Source organism: Ascaphus truei, chromosome 7 (genome assembly GCF_040206685.1).
Source record: "Ascaphus truei isolate aAscTru1 chromosome 7, aAscTru1.hap1, whole genome shotgun sequence".
Taxonomy (NCBI): Eukaryota; Metazoa; Chordata; class Amphibia; order Anura; family Ascaphidae; genus Ascaphus; species Ascaphus truei.
The window spans coordinates 111,427,460-111,446,174 of record NC_134489.1 but is presented as its reverse complement, the minus strand read 5'-3'; the positions used below and the strand labels follow the sequence as shown (position 1 = coordinate 111,446,174).

Sequence of the window (18,715 nt, the reverse complement as noted above, 5' to 3'; positions counted from 1 at the left end):
GAGTTTTGATGCTGTAAGATCCGCATTGCCCGGTTCTGTATCAGCCAGCACCTCTGTTCCCAGGTCTAGGATGAAGGAACACTGTGTCACTGTGTCTCGGTGTCTCTGTGTCTCTGTGTCACTGTGTCTCTGTGTCACTGTGTCTCTATGTCTCTGTGTCTCTGTGTCTCTGTGTCTCTGTGTCTCTGTGTCTCTGTGTCACTGTGCCACTGTGTCAACCGGGTGAGAGTTTTGATCCTGTAAGATCCGCATTGCCCGGTTCTGTATCAGCCAGCACCTCTGTTCCCAGGTCTGGGATGAAGGAACACTGTGTCACTGTGTCACTGTGTCACTGTGTCTCTGTGTCACTGTGTCTCTGTGTCTCTGTGTCTCTGTGTCACTGTGTCTCTGTGTCACTGTGTGTCTGTGTCACTGTGTTACTGTGTCACTGTGTCACTGTGTCTGTGTCACTGTGTTACTGTGTTACTGTGTCACTGTGGCTCTGTGTCACTGTGTCTGTGTTACTGTGTCACTGTGTCTCTGTGTCTCTGTGTCTCTGTGTCTTTGTGTCACTGTGTTACTGTGTCTATGTCACTGTGTCTCTTTGTGACTGTGTCACTGTGTGACTGTGTCACTGTGTCACTGTGTCACTGTTTTATTGTCTCTGTGTCTCTGTTTTACTGTGTCACTGTGTCTCTGTCACTGTGTTTCTGTCACTGTGTCACTGTGTCTCTGTGTCACTGTGTTTCTGTCACTGTGTCACTGTGTCTCTGTGTCTCTGTCACTGTGTCTCTGTATCACTGTGTCTCTGTGTCTCTGTCACTGTGTCTCTGTATCACTGTGTCTCTGTCACTGTGTTTCTGTCACTGTGTCACTGTGTCTCTGTGTCTCTGTGTCACTGTGTCTCTGTGTGACTGTGTGACTGTGTCTCTGTGTCTCTGTGTCTCTGTTTTACGGTTTTACTGTGTCTGTGTCACTGTGTCACTGTGTCTCTGTGTCTGTGTCACTGTGTCACTGTGTCTCTGTCTCTCTGTCTCTCTGTCTCACTGTGTCTCTGTGTCTCTGTCACTGTGTTTCTGTCACTGTGTCACTGTGTCACTGTGTCACTGTGTCACTGTGTCACTGTGTCTCTGTGTCACTGTGTCACTTCGGTTGCTCAGCGCCCTCTCCGCTCGTTGCTGTGGAGATTTATCACCCAGAATGCCCTGCGTCTTCCTGCCGGGCGCTTGTATGAGTGGCACCGTGGGGCCGCCCCCCGCGCTGAGGAAGCAGCTTCTGTGTTTCCCACGTTGGTGTTTCTCTTAAATAAACAGGAACCGGAGTTTCCTCCCGTGGAAGTCGCGGGCGCTCCCTCCCAGAGATAAGGCAGCGTTTGCATTGTACTTAATATGGGAACGGTACTCGTTACCATTCTGTGTTACAGGCACCCCAAGCCAAAGTCACTCGCTTAAGGGGGTAAAAACCGAGGCTGAAAAGGAGTTATCCCACTTCAAAGCACAGCGCGTTTGCAGCTTTTTGCATTTCTATTTTTCAGTGTGATTTGATTTTTAGCATCTAATAAAAATCTGAACTTTTGCATTAAAATACCACGGACCCAAATCCCCGAATCTCACTGACACGAGGAGGTTACAATCTAATGTTGCTGCTGCCCCCGTGTCCCTCGGATCTGACCCCGTGTCCCTCGTAGCTGCCCCCCGTGTCCTCGGAGCTGACCCCGTGTTCCTCAGAGCTAACCCCGTGTCCCTCGGAGCTGACCCCGTGTCCCTCGGAGCTGACCCCGGTTTCCTCGGAGCTGACCCCGTGTCCCTCGGAGCTGACCCCGTGTCCCTCGGAGCTGACCCCGTGTCCCTCGGAGCTGACCCCGTGTCCCTCGGAGCTGACCCCGTGTCCCTCAGAGCTGACCCCGGTTTCCTCGGAGCTGACCCCGTGTCCCTCGGAGCTGACCCCGTGTCCCTCGGAGCTGACCCCGTGTCCCTCGGAGCTGACCCCGTGTCCCTCGGAGCTGACCCCGTGTCCCTCGGAGCTGACCCCGTGTCCCTCAGAGCTGACCCCGGTTTCCTCGGAGCTGACCCCGTGTCCCTCGAAGCTGATCCCGTGTCCCTCGGAGCTGACCCCGTGTCCCTCGGAGCTGACCCCGTGTCCCTCGGAGCTGACCCCGTCTCCCTTTTTCCTGCCAGAGATGCCCAAAATCATTACATTCCCCTGTAGCAGCAGAGCGGGTTTAAAGCTGCAGTCCCCCTTCTCTTATTTGTGTACGTAACGCGTGTGACGATGTATAATTCTATACGTAACGCGTGTGACGATGTATAATTCTATACGTAACGCGTGTGACGATGTATAATTCTATACGTAACGCGTGTGACGATGTATAATTCTATACGTAACGCGTGTGACGATGTATAATTCTATACGTAACGCGTGTGACGATGTATAATTCTATACGTAACGCGTGTGACGATGTATAATTCTATACGTAACGCGTGTGACGATGTATAATTCTATACGTAACGCGTGTGACGATGTATAATTCTATACGTAACGCGTGTGACGATGTATAATTCTATACGTAACGCGTGTGACGATGTATAATTCTATACGTAACGCGTGTGACGATGTATAATTCTATACGTAACGCGTGTGACGATGTATAATTCTATACGTAACGCGTGTGACGATGTATAATTCTATACGTAACGCGTGTGACGATGTATAATTCTATACGTAACGCGTGTGACGATGTATAATTCTATACGTAACGCGTGTGACGATGTATAATTCTATACGTAACGCGTGTGACGATGTATAATTCTATACGTAACGCGTGTGACGATGTATAATTCTATACGTAACGCGTGTGACGATGTATAATTCTATACGTAACGCGTGTGACGATGTATAATTCTATACGTAACGCGTGTGACGATGTATAATTCTATACGTAACGCGTGTGACGATGTATAATTCTATACGTAACGCGTGTGACGATGTATAATTCTATACGTAACGCGTGTGACGATGTATAATTCTATACGTAACGCGTGTGACGATGTATAATTCTATACGTAACGCGTGTGACGATGTATAATTCTATACGTAACGCGTGTGACGATGTATAATTCTATACGTAACGCGTGTGACGATGTATAATTCTATACGTAACGCGTGTGACGATGTATAATTCTATACGTAACGCGTGTGACGATGTATAATTCTATACGTAACGCGTGTGACGATGTATAATTCTATACGTAACGCGTGTGACGATGTATAATTCTATACGTAACGCGTGTGACGATGTATAATTCTATACGTAACGCGTGTGACGATGTATAATTCTATACGTAACGCGTGTGACGATGTATAATTCTATACGTAACGCGTGTGACGATGTATAATTCTATACGTAACGCGTGTGACGATGTATAATTCTATACGTAACGCGTGTGACGATGTATAATTCTATACGTAACGCGTGTGACGATGTATAATTCTATACGTAACGCGTGTGACAATGTATAATTCTATACGTAACGCGTGTGACAATGTATAATTCTATACGTAACGCGTGTGACGATATATAATTCTACATTCTTACCCAAACTGGCAAGTTTTTGGAGCTCCTGCTATAAATCTGTCATGATTGTGTGCCTAACATAATGGCTGCTTCAGTCAGTGTAACTCAGCAGCTACAATATATCCTTGTATTACTAATGTAACATTATCTATTGTTACAGTTTGCAGCTCAAACTGCTGGGAATATTGGCAACACATGATCCCAAACAAGAAAGTGTTACAAAGATCTTGCATTGCTGGGGACATGGGCTAAACCTGCTTTAGAAATCAGAGGATGCTAAATGCAATTTAGAGATGAATAATAATAATAATAAATAGAAAAAATGCAGAAAGTATCTAATACTACAGAACTGATTTTTTTTTAAACACGTTTTTCTGCTTTAATGTATCCTCTATACTGCAGATCTTTGGAGGTCCTTTCTCATTCTTTCGAATTGTATATGTATTAAAAGTTACTTTGTCCAGGTCATTATCCATCTCTAAGGGATTTTATACCCACTTGGAGTATTTAGGAGTACACCTCATCTAAAGGGTTTCCTTTTCTCTCTCCATATTCTAATAGAGATTAAATAAAACATGTTTTCTGGTTCACACAATTAAACACCAGGTGAAGCACGGCTGTGACAGGGGTGTTAGCCAGCAGCTGATTATGCTCACACTGCTAGAGCTGTGGTGTAGAGAAGCAGTGGTTGTGGGTTCTAGTCCTGTTCTATTCATTAGGTTGGTGTTTTAGGCTTATTATAAACTCTATATAGTTGGTATAGACAATATTTTAGGAAGTGTGGGGTGGGGCTCATTTAAATATAATTTGCATAGTCATTAGCATATCTCCCAGCCAAGTACCGCAGGTGTGTTCCTTTGTCAGCACAACTAACTTATTTGGGGGTACGTTTGAAGGGCTATACATACACCTGGCGACTGCATATACAATTAGAACTCTCCCTTTCCCCCTTCCCTCTCTCACCTTCCCTCTCTCCTTCCTCCTTCTCTCCTCGCCCCTCTCTACCCTCTCTCCTCCCTATCCCTCTCTCCCCCTTCCCTCTCCCCCTTCCCTCTCTCCCCCTTCCCTCTCTCCTTCCTCCCTCTCTCCTCGCCCCCTCTCTAATATCTCTCTCTCTCTCCCCTCCCTCTCCCTTCCACTTATCCCTCTCTCTCCCCCTCCCGTTACCTCTCTCCCCCTTCCCTCTCTCCCCCTTCCTATCTCCCCCCTCCCTCTCCACCCTCCCCTCTCCCTCTCTCTCCCCCCTCTCTCTCCCCCTCAGATATCTGCATGTATCTCTTAGTTAGATTTTGGGGGATAGAAACATTTGTTCTCCATTTCTTCCATAAGTGGAATGATTTAGTCTACACAATATAAGTTTGAAGGAGAGAATGTTAAAAGGACAGCAGGGATTCCGGATCGATCTCTGTACTTGTAATTCTGCGGATCTTTCACTTGTATGGGGGAGGGGGAGGAGGAGCGTAAGGGGGAGGAGGGGGGACCCCTCAATCCTTTCTCAAAGCGAATCAGGATCCTCAGATCAGCCTCTCGTTACGACTTATTGCTGGAATTTCTCGCGGTACTTATTCTTTGCATTGAATCGGCAGGCGGCCATTTTTATTGCTCACCCTGAAAATAACCTCAGTATCATGGACAAGTGTCCAGTACAAAACCTCAGCGGTCTGCTCTTCATGTTACACTAAAGGTACATGTATGAAGAACTCCCACACGGGCCCATTTAAAGCCGGGCGGCCAGCTCCAGTTCTCACCGACAGCCAACAGGTCAGGTTGAAGATTGAGCCACCTTTGCTAAAGCAGGGATATCCTAAAAACCTGACCTGTTGGTGGCCCTGGAGAACTGGAATTGCCCCCGACACTCCTGCTTTAAAGGTTCCGCAATTTACACCGGAACCAATTCGGGTTCCTTGGTAACAAGGAACGGTGCCAGGTTATAGATACAGAAACGGACACTTTCAGGGCAGGGTATCGAGCACGGGTGGTATGAGGAAGAGACCCGTGAGACCTGTCACGGGCGGTATAAGGGAGAGACCTGTGAGACCTGTCACGGGCGGTATGAGGGAGAGACCCCTGAGACCTGTCACGGGCGGTATGAGGGGGAGACCCGTGAGACCTGTCACGTTACATGTATTCTCATCCTGCAGAGAACGGCTTTGTTGGTTATTCGGAGGAGCTGCTGCGTAACAACACGTTCCCGGACTACACCCCCGGAGAAACCTTCTTCACCGTGTTTGGCGTATTCTTCCCGGCCGCGACAGGTACTGACCCCCTGAAAGAGGGGCCCCTTATTATTATTGAGGGGTAGCGGGCGTTCCATTAACCCTTTCATATCTCGCCGTCAAAGGAAGAGTTTTTTCATTAGATATTTTGGCCACGAAATTACAATCCTGCCCTCAAAAGAAAGATGCTGCAGCCACTAATACTTCTAGTCTTACACGTGGACAGAGCATTAATCACCGTCTGTCATTACGTGCTCCATGCAGTTTCCTCTCTGAGAGGAAAAATGACCTCAGAGGCCATTTTATTAGCTGCCCAGTATACAGGTACATAGGGCATGCGTGTCACATGTTAGTGACATGTTAGTGACATGTTAATGACATGTTAATGACATGTTAGTGACATGTTCGGGACACAGCGAGGAGCGGATCATTGCTTTTACTTTCTCCATGAAGTAGCTGCTCTAGGAAGCAAGAAGTGTCCGGTGATACTCCGTATCAATATATATCCATGCCTATTTCACACCGCCACCTAGTTCTCTTGGAATAAAGGATGCGCTATTTCCCCGTGTCTGATCGCTGGTCAGACCCGGATCCCACAATAAACTGCGTCACCCGGACTGCACGCGGGGCGTGGGCGCGGGGCGTGGGCGCGGGGCGTGGGCGCGGGGCGCGGGGCGTGGGACAAGCCTGATTAGATGGGTTATTGCCATGGCGATGAAACATTGGATTAGAAATAAGAAAGGATCAGAGACCGAGCGATAAATACCGTGTTTCTCTCTATCTCCTGGGCACGGGTAACCCTGTAACACCCGCTTTCTCTCTGTCTCCCTGGCACGGGTAACCCTGTAACACCCGCTTTCTCTCTGTCACCCTGGCATGGGTAACCCTGTAACACCCGCTTTCTCTCTGTCTCCCTGGCACGGGTAACCCTGTAACACCCGCTTTCTCTCTGTCACCCTGGCACGGGTAACCCTGTAACACCCGCATTCTCTCTGTCACCCGGGCACGGGTAACCCTGTAACACCCGCTTTCTCTCTGTCTCCCTGGCACGGGTAACCCTGTAACACCCGCTTTCTCTCTGTCTCCCTGGCACGAGTAACCCTGTAACACCCGCTTTCTCTCTGTCACCCTGGCACTGGTAACCCTGTAACACCCGCTTTCTCTCTATCTCCTGGGCACGGGTAACCCTGTAACACCCGCTTTCTCTCTGTCACCCTGGCACTGGTAACCCTGTAACACCCGCTTTCTCTCTATCTCCTGGGCACGGGTAACCCTGTAACACCCGCTTTCTCTCTGTCTCCCTGGCACGGGTAACCCTGTAACACCCGCTTTCTCTCTGTCACCCTGGCACGGGTAACCCTGTAACACCCGCTTTCTCTCTGTCACCCGGGCACGGGTAACCCTGTAACACCCGCTTTCTCTCTGTCTCCCTGGCACGGGTAACCCTGTAACACCCGCTTTCTCTCTGTCTCCCGGGCACGAGTAACCCTGTAACACCCGCTTTCTCTCTGTCACCCTGGCACTGGTAACCCTGTAACACCCGCTTTCTCTCTATCTCCTGGGCACGGGTAACCCTGTAACACCCGCTTTCTCTCTGTCTCCCTGGCACGGGTAACCCTGTAACACCCGCTTTCTCTCTGTCACCCGGGCACGGGTAACCCTGTAACACCCGCTTTCTCTCTGTCTCCCGGGCACGGTTAACCCTGTAACACCCGCTCTCTGTCTCTCTGGCACGGGTAACCCTGTAACACCCGCTCTCTATCTCTCTGACACGGGTAACCCTGTAACACCCGCTTTCTCTCTGTCTCCCGGGCATGGGTAACCCTGTAACACCCGCTCTCTCTCTCTCCCTGACACGGGTAACCCTGTAACACCCGCTTTCTCTCTGTCTCCCTGGCACGGGTAACCCTGTAACACCCGCTCTCTCTCTCTCCCTGACACGGGTAACCCTGTAACACCCGCTTTCTCTCTGTCTCCCTGACACGGGTAACCCTGTAACACCCGCTTTCTCTCTGCCACCCAGGCACGGGTAACCCTGTAACACCCGCTTTCTCTCTGTCACCCGGGCACGGGTAACCCTGTAACACCCGCTCTCTCTCTGTCTCCCGGGCACGGGTAAACCTGTAACACCCGCTTTCTCTCTGTCTCCCGGGCACGGGTAACCCTGTAACACCCGCTTTCTCTCTGTCTCCCTGGCACGGGTAACCCTGTAACACCCGCTCTCTCTCTGTCTCCCTGGCATGAGTAACCCTGTAACACCCGCTTTCTCTCTGTCACCCGGGCAAGGGTAACCCTGTAACACCCGCTCTCTCTCTGTCTCCCGGGCACGGGTAACCCTGTAACACCCGCTTTCTCTCTGTCTCCCGGGCACGGGTAACCCTGTAACACCCGCTTTCTCTCTGTCTCTCTGCCACGGGTAACCCTGTAACACCCGCTCTCTCTCTGTCTCCCTGGCACGGGTAACCCTGTAACACCCGCTTTCTGTCACCCTGACACTGGTAACCCTGTAACGCCCGCTTTCTCTCTGTCACCCGGGCACGGGTAACCCTGTAACACCCGCTCTCTGTCTCCCTGGCACGGGTAACCCTGTAACACCCGCTCTCTGTCTCCTGGGCACGGGTAACCCTGTAACACCCGCTCTCTCTCTGTCACCCGGGCACGGGTAACCCTGTAACACCCGCTCTCTATCTCTCTGACACGGGTAACTCTGTAACACCCGCTCTCTGTCTCTCTGACACGGGTAACCCTGTAACACCCGCTTTCTCTCTGTCTCCCTGGCACTGGTAACCCTGTAACACCCGCTCTCTGTCTCTCTGACACGGGTAACCCTGTAACACCCGCTCTCTGTCTCTCTGACACAGGTAACCCTGTAACACCCGCTTTCTGTCACCCTGACACTGGTAACCCTGTAACACCCGCTTTCTCTCTGTCACCCTGGCACTGGTAACCCTGTAACACCCGCTTTCTCTCTGTCTCCCAGGCACTGGTAACCCTGTAACACCCGCTTTCTCTTTGTCTCCTTGGCATGAGTAACCCTGTAACACCCGCTCTCTATCTCTCTGACACGGGTAACTCTGTAACACCCGCTCTCTGTCTCTCTGACACGGGTAACCCTGTAACACCCGCTTTCTCTCTGTCTCCCTGGCACTGGTAACCCTGTAACACCCGCTCTCTGTCTCTCTGACACGGGTAACCCTGTAACACCCGCTCTCTGTCTCTCTGACACGGGTAACCCTGTAACACCCGCTTTCTGTCACCCTGACACTGGTAACCCTGTAACACCCGCTTTCTCTCTGTCACCCTGGCACTGGTAACCCTGTAACACCCGCTTTCTCTCTGTCTCCCAGGCACTGGTAACCCTGTAACACCCGCTTTCTCTCTGTCACCCTGGCATGAGTAACCCTGTAACACCCGCTCTCTGTCACCCTGACACTGGTAACCCTGTAACACCCGCTCTCTGTGACCCTGACACTGGTAACCCTGTAACACCCGCTCTCTGTCTCCCTGACACTGGTAACCCTGTAACACCCGCTCTCTGTCTCCCTGACACTGGTAACCCTGTAACACCCGCTCTCTGTCTCTCTGAAACTGGTAACCCTGTAACACCCGCTCTCTGTCTCTCTGACACGGGTAACCGTGTAACACCCGCTTTCTCTCTGTCTCCCTGGCACGGGTAACCCTGTAACACCCGCTCTCTGTCTCTCTGACACGGGTAACCGTGTAACACCCACTTTCTCTCTGTCTACCTGGCACGGGTAACCCTGTAACACCCGCTCTCTGTCTCCCTGACACGGGTAACCCTGTAACACCCGCTTTCTCTTTGTCTCCCTGGCACTGGTAACCCTGTAACACCCGCTCTCTGTCTCCTGGGCACGGGTAACCCTGTAACACCCGCTCTCTGTCACCCTGACACGGGTAACCCTGTAACACCCGCTCTCTGTCACCCTGACACGGGTAACCCTGTAACACCCGCTCTCTGTCTCCCTGACACGGGTAACTCTGTAACACCCGCTCTCTGTCACCCTGACACGGGTAACCCTGTAACACCCGCTCTCTGTCTCTCTGGCACGGGTAACCCTGTAACACCCGCTCTCTGTCACCCTGACACGGGTAACCCTGTAACACCCGCTCTCTGTCACCCTGACACGGGTACCCTGTAACACCCGCTTTCTCTCTGTCTACCTGGCACTGGTAACCCTGTAACACCCGCTCTCTCTCTGTCACCCGGGCACGGGTAACCCTGTAACACCCGCTCTCTATCTCTCTGACACGGGTAACTCTGTAACACCCGCTCTCTGTCTCTCTGACACGGGTAACCCTGTAACACCCGCTTTCTCTTTGTCTCCTTGGCACTGGTAACCCTGTAACACCCGCTCTCTATCTCTCTGACACGGGTAACTCTGTAACACCCGCTCTCTGTCTCTCTGACACGGGTAACCCTGTAACACCCGCTTTCTCTCTGTCTCCCTGGCACTGGAAACCCTGTAACACCCGCTCTCTGTCTCTCTGACACGGGTAACCCTGTAACACCCGCTCTCTGTCTCTCTGACACGGGTAACCCTGTAACACCCGCTTTCTGTCACCCTGACACTGGTAACCCTGTAACACCCGCTTTCTCTCTGTCACCCTGGCACTGGTAACCCTGTAACACCCGCTTTCTCTCTGTCTCCCAGGCACTGGTAACCCTGTAACACCCGCTTTCTCTTTGTCTCCTTGGCACTGGTAACCCTGTAACACCCGCTTTCTCTCTGTCACCCTGGCATGAGTAACCCTGTAACACCCGCTCTCTGTCACCCTGACACTGGTAACCCTGTAACACCCGCTCTCTGTGACCCTGACACTGGTAACCCTGTAACACCCGCTTTCTCTCTGTCACCCTGACACTGGTAACCCTGTAACACCCGCTCTCTGTGACCCTGACACTGGTAACCCTGTAACACCCGCTTTCTCTCTGTCTCCCAGGCACTGGTAACCCTGTAACACCCGCTTTCTCTTTGTCTCCTTGGCACTGGTAACCCTGTAACACCCGCTTTCTCTCTGTCACCCTGGCATGAGTAACCCTGTAACACCCGCTCTCTGTCACCCTGACACTGGTAACCCTGTAACACCCGCTCTCTGTGACCCTGACACTGGTAACCCTGTAACACCCGCTTTCTCTCTGTCTCCCTGGCACGGATAACCCTGTAACACCCGCTTTCTGTCACTCTGACACTGGTAACCCTGTAACACCCGCTCTCTGTCTCCCTGACACGGGTAACCCTGTAACACCCGCTTTCTGTCTCCCTGACACTGGTAACCCTGTAACACCCGCTCTCTGTCTCTCTGACACGGGTAACCGTGTAACACCCGCTTTCTCTCTGTCTCCCTGGCACGGGTAACCCTGTAACACCCGCTCTCTGTCTCTCTGACACGGGTAACCGTGTAACACCCACTTTCTCTCTGTCTACCTGGCACGGGTAACCCTGTAACACCCGCTTTCTGTCACCCTGACACTGGTAACCCTGTAACGCCCGCTTTCTCTCTGTCACCCTGGCATGAGTAACCCTGTAACACCCGCTTTCTCTTTGTCTCCTTGGCACTGGTAACCTTGTAACACCCGCTCTCTGTCACCCTGACACTGGTAACCCTGTAACACCCGCTCTCTGTGACCCTGACACTGGTAACCCTGTAACACCCGCTTTCTCTCTGTCTCCCTGGCACGGGTAACCCTGTAACACCCGCTTTCTCTTTGTCTCCTTGGCACTGGTAACCCTGTAACACCCGCTCTCTGTCACCCTGACACTGGTAACCCTGTAACACCCGCTCTCTCTCTGTCTCCCTGGCACGGGTAACCCTGTAACACCCGCTCTCTGTCTCTCTGACACGGGTAACCCTGTAACGCCCGCTCTCTGTCTCTCTGACACTGGTAACCCTGTAACACCCGCTCTCTCTCTGTCTCTCTGACACGGGTAACCCTGTAACACCCGCTTTCTCTCTGTCTACCTGGCACTGGTAACCCTGTAACACCCGCTTTCTCTCTGTCTCCCGGGCACGGGTAACCCTGTAACACCCGCTTTCTCTCTGTCACCCGGGCACGGGTAACCCTGTAACACCCGCTCTCTGTCTCTCTGACACTGGTAACCCTGTAACACCCGCTCTCTCTCTGTCTCTCTGACACTGATAACCCTGTAACACCCGCTCTCTGTCTCTCTGACACGGGTAACCCTGTAACACCCACTTTCTCTCTGTCTCCCTGACACTGGTAACCCTGTAACACCCGCTTTCTCTCTGTCTCCCTGACACAGGTAACCCTGTAACACCCGCTTTCTCTTTGTCTCCCTGACACGGGTAACCCTGAAACACCCGCTTTCTCTCTCTCCCTGGCGCTGATATCCCTGTAACACCCGCTCTCTGTCTCTCTGACACGGGTAACCCTGTAACACCCGCTTTCTCTCTGTCTCCCTGACACTGGTAACCCTGTAACACCCGCTTTCTCTCTGTCTCCCTGACACTGGTAACCCTGTAACACCCGCTTTCTCTCTCTCCCGGGCACGGGTAACCCTGTAACACCCGCTCTCTGTCTCTCTGACACGGGTAACCCTGTAACACCCGCTTTCTCTCTGTCTCCCTGGCACGGGTAACCCTGTAACACCCGCTTTCTCTCTGTCTCCCTGACACTGGTAACCCTGTAACACCCGCTTTCTCTCTGTCTCCCTGGCACGGGTAACCCTGTAACACCCACTTTCTCTCTGTCTCCCTGACACTGGTAACCCTGTAACACCCGCTTTCTCTCTGTCTCCCTGACACAGGTAACCCTGTAACACCCGCTTTCTCTTTGTCTCCCTGACACGGGTAACCCTGTAACACCCGCTTTCTCTCTCTCCCTGGCGCTGATATCCCTGTAACACCCGCTTTGTCTCTGTCTCCAGGGCATGGGTAACCCTGTAACACCCGCTTTCTCTCTGTCTCCTGGGCACGGGTAACCCTGTAACACCCGCTCTCTCTCTGTCTCCTGGGCACGGGTAACCCTGTAACACCCGCTTTCTCTCTGTCTCCCGGGCACGGGTAACCCTGTAACACCCGCTTTCTCTCTGTCTCCCTGGCACGGGTAACCCTGTAACACCCGCTTTCTCTCTGTCTCCCTGGCACGGGTAACCCTGTAACACCCGCTCTCTGTCTCCCGGGCACGGGTAACCCTGTAACACCCGCTCTCTGTCTCTCTGACACGGGTAACCCTGTAACACCCGCTTTCTCTCTGTCTCCCTGGCACGGGTAACCCTGTAACACCCGCTTTCTCTCTGTCTCCCTGGCACGGGTAACCCTGTAACACCCGCTCTCTGTCTCCCGGGCACGGGTAACCCTGTAACACCCGCTCTCTGTCTCCCGGGCACGGGTAACCCTGTAACACCCGCTCTCTGTCTCTCTGACACGGGTAACCCTGTAACACCCGCTTTCTCTCTGTCTCCCGGGCACTGGTAACCCTGTAACACCCGCTTTCTCTCTGTCACCCGGGCACGGGTAACCCTGTAACACCCGCTTTCTCTCTGATTCCCTGACACGGGTAACCCTGTAACACCCGCTTTCTCTCTGTCTCCCTGGCAAGGGTAACCCTGTAACACCCGCTTTCTCTCTCTCTCCCTGGCAAGGGTAACCCTGTAACACCCGCCCTCTGTCTCTCTGACACGGGTAACCCTGTAACGCCCGCTTTCTCTCTGTCTCCAGGGCACGGGTAACCCTGTAACACCCGCTTTCTCTCTGTCTCCAGGGCACGGGTAACCCTGTAACACCCGCTTTCTGTCACCCTGACACTGGTAACCCTGTAACGCCCGCTTTCTCTCTGTCACCCTGGCATGAGTAACCCTGTAACACCCGCTCTCTGTCTCTCTGACACTGGTAACCCTGTAACACCCGCTTTCTCTCTGTCTCCTGGGCACGGGTAACCCTGTAACACCCTCTCTCTGTCTCCCTGACACTGGTAACCCTGTAACACCCGCTTTCTCTCTGTCTCCCTGGCACTGGTAACCCTGTAACACCCGCTTTCTCTCTGTCTCTCTGACACGGGTAACCCTGTAACACCCGCTTTCTCTCTGTCTCTCTGACACTGGTAACCCTGTAACACCCTCTCTCTGTCTCTCTGACACGGGTAACCCTGTAACACCCGCTTTCTCTCTGTCTACCTGGCACTGGTAACCCTGTAACACCCGCTTTCTCTCTGTCTCCCAGGCACTGGTAACCCTGTAACACCCGCTTTCTCTCTGTCTCCCTGGCACGCGTAACCCTGTAACACCCGCTTTCTCTCTGTCACCCGGGCACGGGTAACCCTGTAACGCCCGCTCTCTGTCTCTCTGACACTGGTAACCCTGTAACACCCGCTCTCTGTCTCTCTGACACTGGTAACCCTGTAACACCCGCTTTCTCTCTCTCCCTGGCGCTGATATCCCTGTAACACCCGCTTTCTCTCTCTCCCTGGCGCTGATATCCCTGTAACACCCGCTTTCTCTCTCTCCCTGGCGCTGATATCCCTGTAACACCCGCTTTCTCTCTCTCCCTGGCGCTGATATCCCTGTAACACCCGCTTTCTCTCTCTCCCTGGCGCTGATATCCCTGTAACACCCGCTTTCTCTCTCTCCCTGGCGCTTATATCCCTGTAACACCCGCTTTCTCTCTCTCCCTGGCGCTGATATCCCTGTAACACCCGCTTTCTCTCTCTCCCTGGCGCTGATATCCCTGTAACACCCGCTTTCTCTCTCTCCCTGGCGCTGATATCCCTGTAACACCCGCTTTCTCTCTCTCCCTGGCGCTGATATCCCTGTAACACCCGCTTTCTCTCTCTCCCTGGCGCTGATATCCCTGTAACACCCGCTTTCTCTCTCTCCCTGGCGCTGGTAACCCTGTAACACCCGCTTTCTCTCTCTCCCTGGCGCTGATATCCCTGTAACACCCGCTTTCTCTCTCTCTCCCTGGCGCTGGTATCCCTGTAACACCCGCTTTCTCTCTCTCCCTGGCGCTGATATCCCTGTAACAGCCGCTTTCTCTCTCTCCCTGGTGCTGGTAACCCTGTAACACCCGCTTTCTCTCTCTCCCTGGCGCTGGTATCCCTGTAACACCCGCTTTCTCTCTCTCCCTGGCGCTGATATCCCTGTAACAGCCGCTTTCTCTCTCTCCCTGGTGCTGGTAACCCTGTAACACCCGCTTTCTCTGTCCCATTTCCAGGCGTGATGGCAGGGTTTAACATGAGTGGTGACCTGCAGAAGCCCGCCACCAATATCCCAGTGGGGTCTCTGGCCGCCATCGGCATCTCGTAAGTTACTGCGGGGTACGAGCTCGTGTAATCCTTTAACCTGCTCACTGCCAGAGGCGCCAGCAGCTCGTCTCTTTGTGAAACCAGGAGAAGAATGAATCTCAGTGCACTGCAGCCTCTCTGATATATCCCACATCAGATCCGTGTGATACCTGCTCGCGGCTCCGGCAGACACCCCGCGGGGCGAGGCTGCCCGTCTCACGACGTTTCTGCTTCTTTCCAGGTGGTTCCTTTACATCGTGTTTGTTTTCTTGCTGGGCGCGATTTGTACGCGGGAATCTCTGCGCTACGAGTTTATGATCGCAGAAAAGGTAAATACCGAGCGGGCGGACTCCCGCAATCTCTCACAAGTACGATGTCACCCAGGAGGGCGTGAAAGGAACGCAACATTCATTTATTTATATTTCATTTAACGGCGTCCTGCATTGGTCATAGAATATATTTGTTCATCTCCACGGCTTTCATGTTAAGCAAATGTAACACCAGCATTTGCTCAGGAAGTAGCAAAAAGATTATCTTCTCTCAAGGAAAACAGCGGCCATTTTATATACCCACATAAAATCAAAAGCAAAATGTAAGAAGGAGATATCTTTTCCGGGCACTGGCATATAATACAAAGGGTGAATATACAGCTTTATATGCGTTGCGTTTCCGCTGGGCTTTGGTTTAATGGGTCTCGTGGCGCCTTTCATTTCTGTGTTTCTGCTTCTTATAATCTGCAAAATATGCAGAAACTTCTGTGTCTGTAATAGGATTATTCTCTCTGCTCTTTATTCTCCGGGGGAATTAGCGCTGTAACAAATGTTATATAATGAGGGAAGAATGATTTCTTCTGTTTGTACAAATTGCTGGATAATTCTGCCCCTTTCCGAGGTATTTGTGCGTCTCGGGGCAGCACCGTACTCCCCTCATTGTCCCTGTTTCTGTCCGTGTGTGTCATCTCCCGGGCTCCGGACACGGAGGAATCTCTGTCTCGTTGTGTAATTATTTTCTGCGCGGCGCAGTTCTCCCAGGCTGACGCGGTAGACCCGCGTTTAACTCGCGTTTCAGTCACTTCTCACATTTGGAGCAGATGTAGACAAAGTGTTTGTTGTTCTGATTGTGGCACTGTGTGTGTATTTGCCCGAGTGTTCTCTGTGACCCGAATAACACAACGACAATGACTTCTTGTGTCACACTGTGCGAAGTGTCACTTTCTGTGAGTGTGTAAGGACACACTTCCTCCTCTGTGACACTGCACATAATAAACATACAGGGTTTCTGTGAGAGGGGAATCCCTGTTCCAAAGAGCTAGCACTCTGCGCAGCAAAACGATATACCTTGTTCACCGCTTCGCAGACCTCAGCAGTCTCCTTGAGGTAGGGTTGGAGTTGACCTCCCCTTACACACGCCTCTCTCCGCAGGTGTCCCTGATCGGCTTCCTCTTCCTGCTGGGACTGTACATTTCTTCGCTGGCCTCCTGCATGGGGGGCCTGTATGGGGCACCCCGAATCCTGCAGTGCATCGCCCAGGAAAAGGTTATCCCGGTGCTCTCCTTCCTGGGACACGGGGTGAGTGTCTCTTCCTGCTCCATTCATCTCTCAACCCGTGGGCTGTTGAATTTACCAATAATGCATTGCTTCTTAACCCTTCGGTATTCAGCGTGGCTTGGAACACATCATTCTTCTGGTAGCAAAGGGTTAAAGGGTACTAATCATTCAGAAAGTTCATACAATCTAGAAAAGAAAACTAGCCAGAAAAAAATATTATTTTGTTTTCTTTTTCATTTTAATAAGATTCACAAAACCCCCACAAAATAGTTTTTTGTTCTTTATCCCCCAAAATACGAGCGGATATCCCTGCAGTGCTGCAGGACACAGGTAGCCACATACAGAACACACGGAGGTTTATGGGAAAGTGACATCCTCTTTACTCTCAAGTGTTTTATTTGACCTTTTCAAACTTCCCCCATTCCATTTCCTCGCGGCCCTTCCTGTGAGAATGGCTCACTAACCATCCCTGTGTCCTGGGAGAGAACACCAAGCTTCAAGTGCAGTCTGAGGATGTCACTTAGGGAGAGGGAACCAATAAACTGTGCGGAGGAGAGAAGCAGGGGGTTCTGGGTGATGAGTCCCTGATACAGTGGCCAATCCTAAAATATTATGTCATGGTGAGTTTCAGGTAATACATAGAGCTGATTGATGCTTCATATGATGCGTTAGCGCCATGTTGGTTTTGGGTGGGATAGGGTCTCCAACCAAAAATATATTTATCCAAAAGAATGTTGTGGGAAACAGAAGTGCCCTGTTTTGCAGGTGCCCCGGGAAGCAAAGGGTTAATGAAAAGCTGGTACATTATGTTCTATAATGTAATTCTGTTAATCAGGATTACAGCCTTGGCGTCCGAGGCCAGTTGCGCTGCCTCGTTATAAATAGTGTGAAACAAACACTCCTGGTTACACGCGATTATGACATCAGAATGTGCTAAGTAGATAAGCTGGAGCTGTAACTCGACCTGCGCCTTCCTTCTGTACTGAGCGGCTTACAGTGGGAAGGGACATTGTTATGGGACACGGTAACATGTAGCACCCCTGAAAATGGGCACTACACAATGATACAGAGTATCTGTCAGGGTAACTTATGACAAGATATAATAAACACCAAATATCTGGGTTGAACTGGACGAGGCTTAGATATGATAACATATAATTTATTCCTTGAAGGTGAACACAACAGATTACACAAATAACAGACAAAATATAGCACTTACTTAAAGGTTAGGACAAGAAAGCCATCAGGATACAGGATGGGCCATTTCTTCCATAATTCAGGTTCACATGTGGACATCACGACAATGCATGAAGAACATGAAGACCATGCATGAAGACAATTGAGTAAAGGTTACTCTGACTTATATACCATTTCAACCCTTTACTCTTAACCCTAGGTGCCGAGTTGGCTAGAAAAATCTCTTTGAAGTAGATTTTGGCTTCCCCTGTAAGTGTGAAGTACCACACTTAAAAACACTCAGCTCCTTTGTTCCTGCCCCTAGTATAAACAATCAGGGCAGTTAACTTTTGATCACTTTTGATCACAAGGCTATGCTAAGTTTTTCAGGATGCCCTTCCTGCCCTATTAGCATAGCAGATGGGGTCTGCATTTTCAGAGCAGATCCAAAATCCCATATACACTTTAATATTTTCACTTATTAATAAGTTCTGTTCTGGTGGGTCCAGTGGGTCGAAATCTGCCAGTTATTAAAGCCTATAGTGACCCTACATATTGGCCAAATTACAACTCTCTGCGACCTCCAGAACCGGAGATACAGAAATGCACTTTAATACATTTTTTTTTAAAATACAGCATTCGTCCCTTTAAAAATGAAACTCTGCTTTTCACTAAATCCCCATTGAAATCAACGGGGTCCGCCGCCATAGCGTTGAATGGCGGGCTCCGCCGTTGCCGTCAATGGGATTTCCCGCCATAGGCTTTCAATGGGGAAAGGTCGCCATTGAAGCCTATGGAAAAAACACAAATTTTTACATTCGTCCACACTCCGCCTGGTTGGTCGGAGGGGGCTGGGAAGGGTCATGCATTAAAGCCGGAACCTGGGCTACATGCCACCCAAATCCCATCCCCCTGGTCATTCCAGAACCGGAGATATGGACTTACATTTTTCATCATTTTA

The 18,715-nt window shown here is 51.3% G+C and overlaps 1 protein-coding gene across 2 annotated transcripts in view; it reads left to right on the top strand.

The window, feature by feature from the left end:
• The window catches only part of SLC12A8 (solute carrier family 12 member 8), a 114,525-nt gene that overhangs the window by 55,281 nt on the left and 40,529 nt on the right, over positions 1–18,715 (top strand). For both annotated transcript variants that reach the window (XM_075609903.1, XM_075609902.1), the window contains exons 6-9: positions 5,695–5,808; positions 14,962–15,049; positions 15,273–15,360; positions 16,453–16,599. In XM_075609903.1, the coding sequence (XP_075466018.1) occupies positions 5,695–5,808; positions 14,962–15,049; positions 15,273–15,360; positions 16,453–16,599 (437 nt within the window). The remainder of the gene's footprint in view (positions 1–5,694; positions 5,809–14,961; positions 15,050–15,272; positions 15,361–16,452; positions 16,600–18,715) is intronic.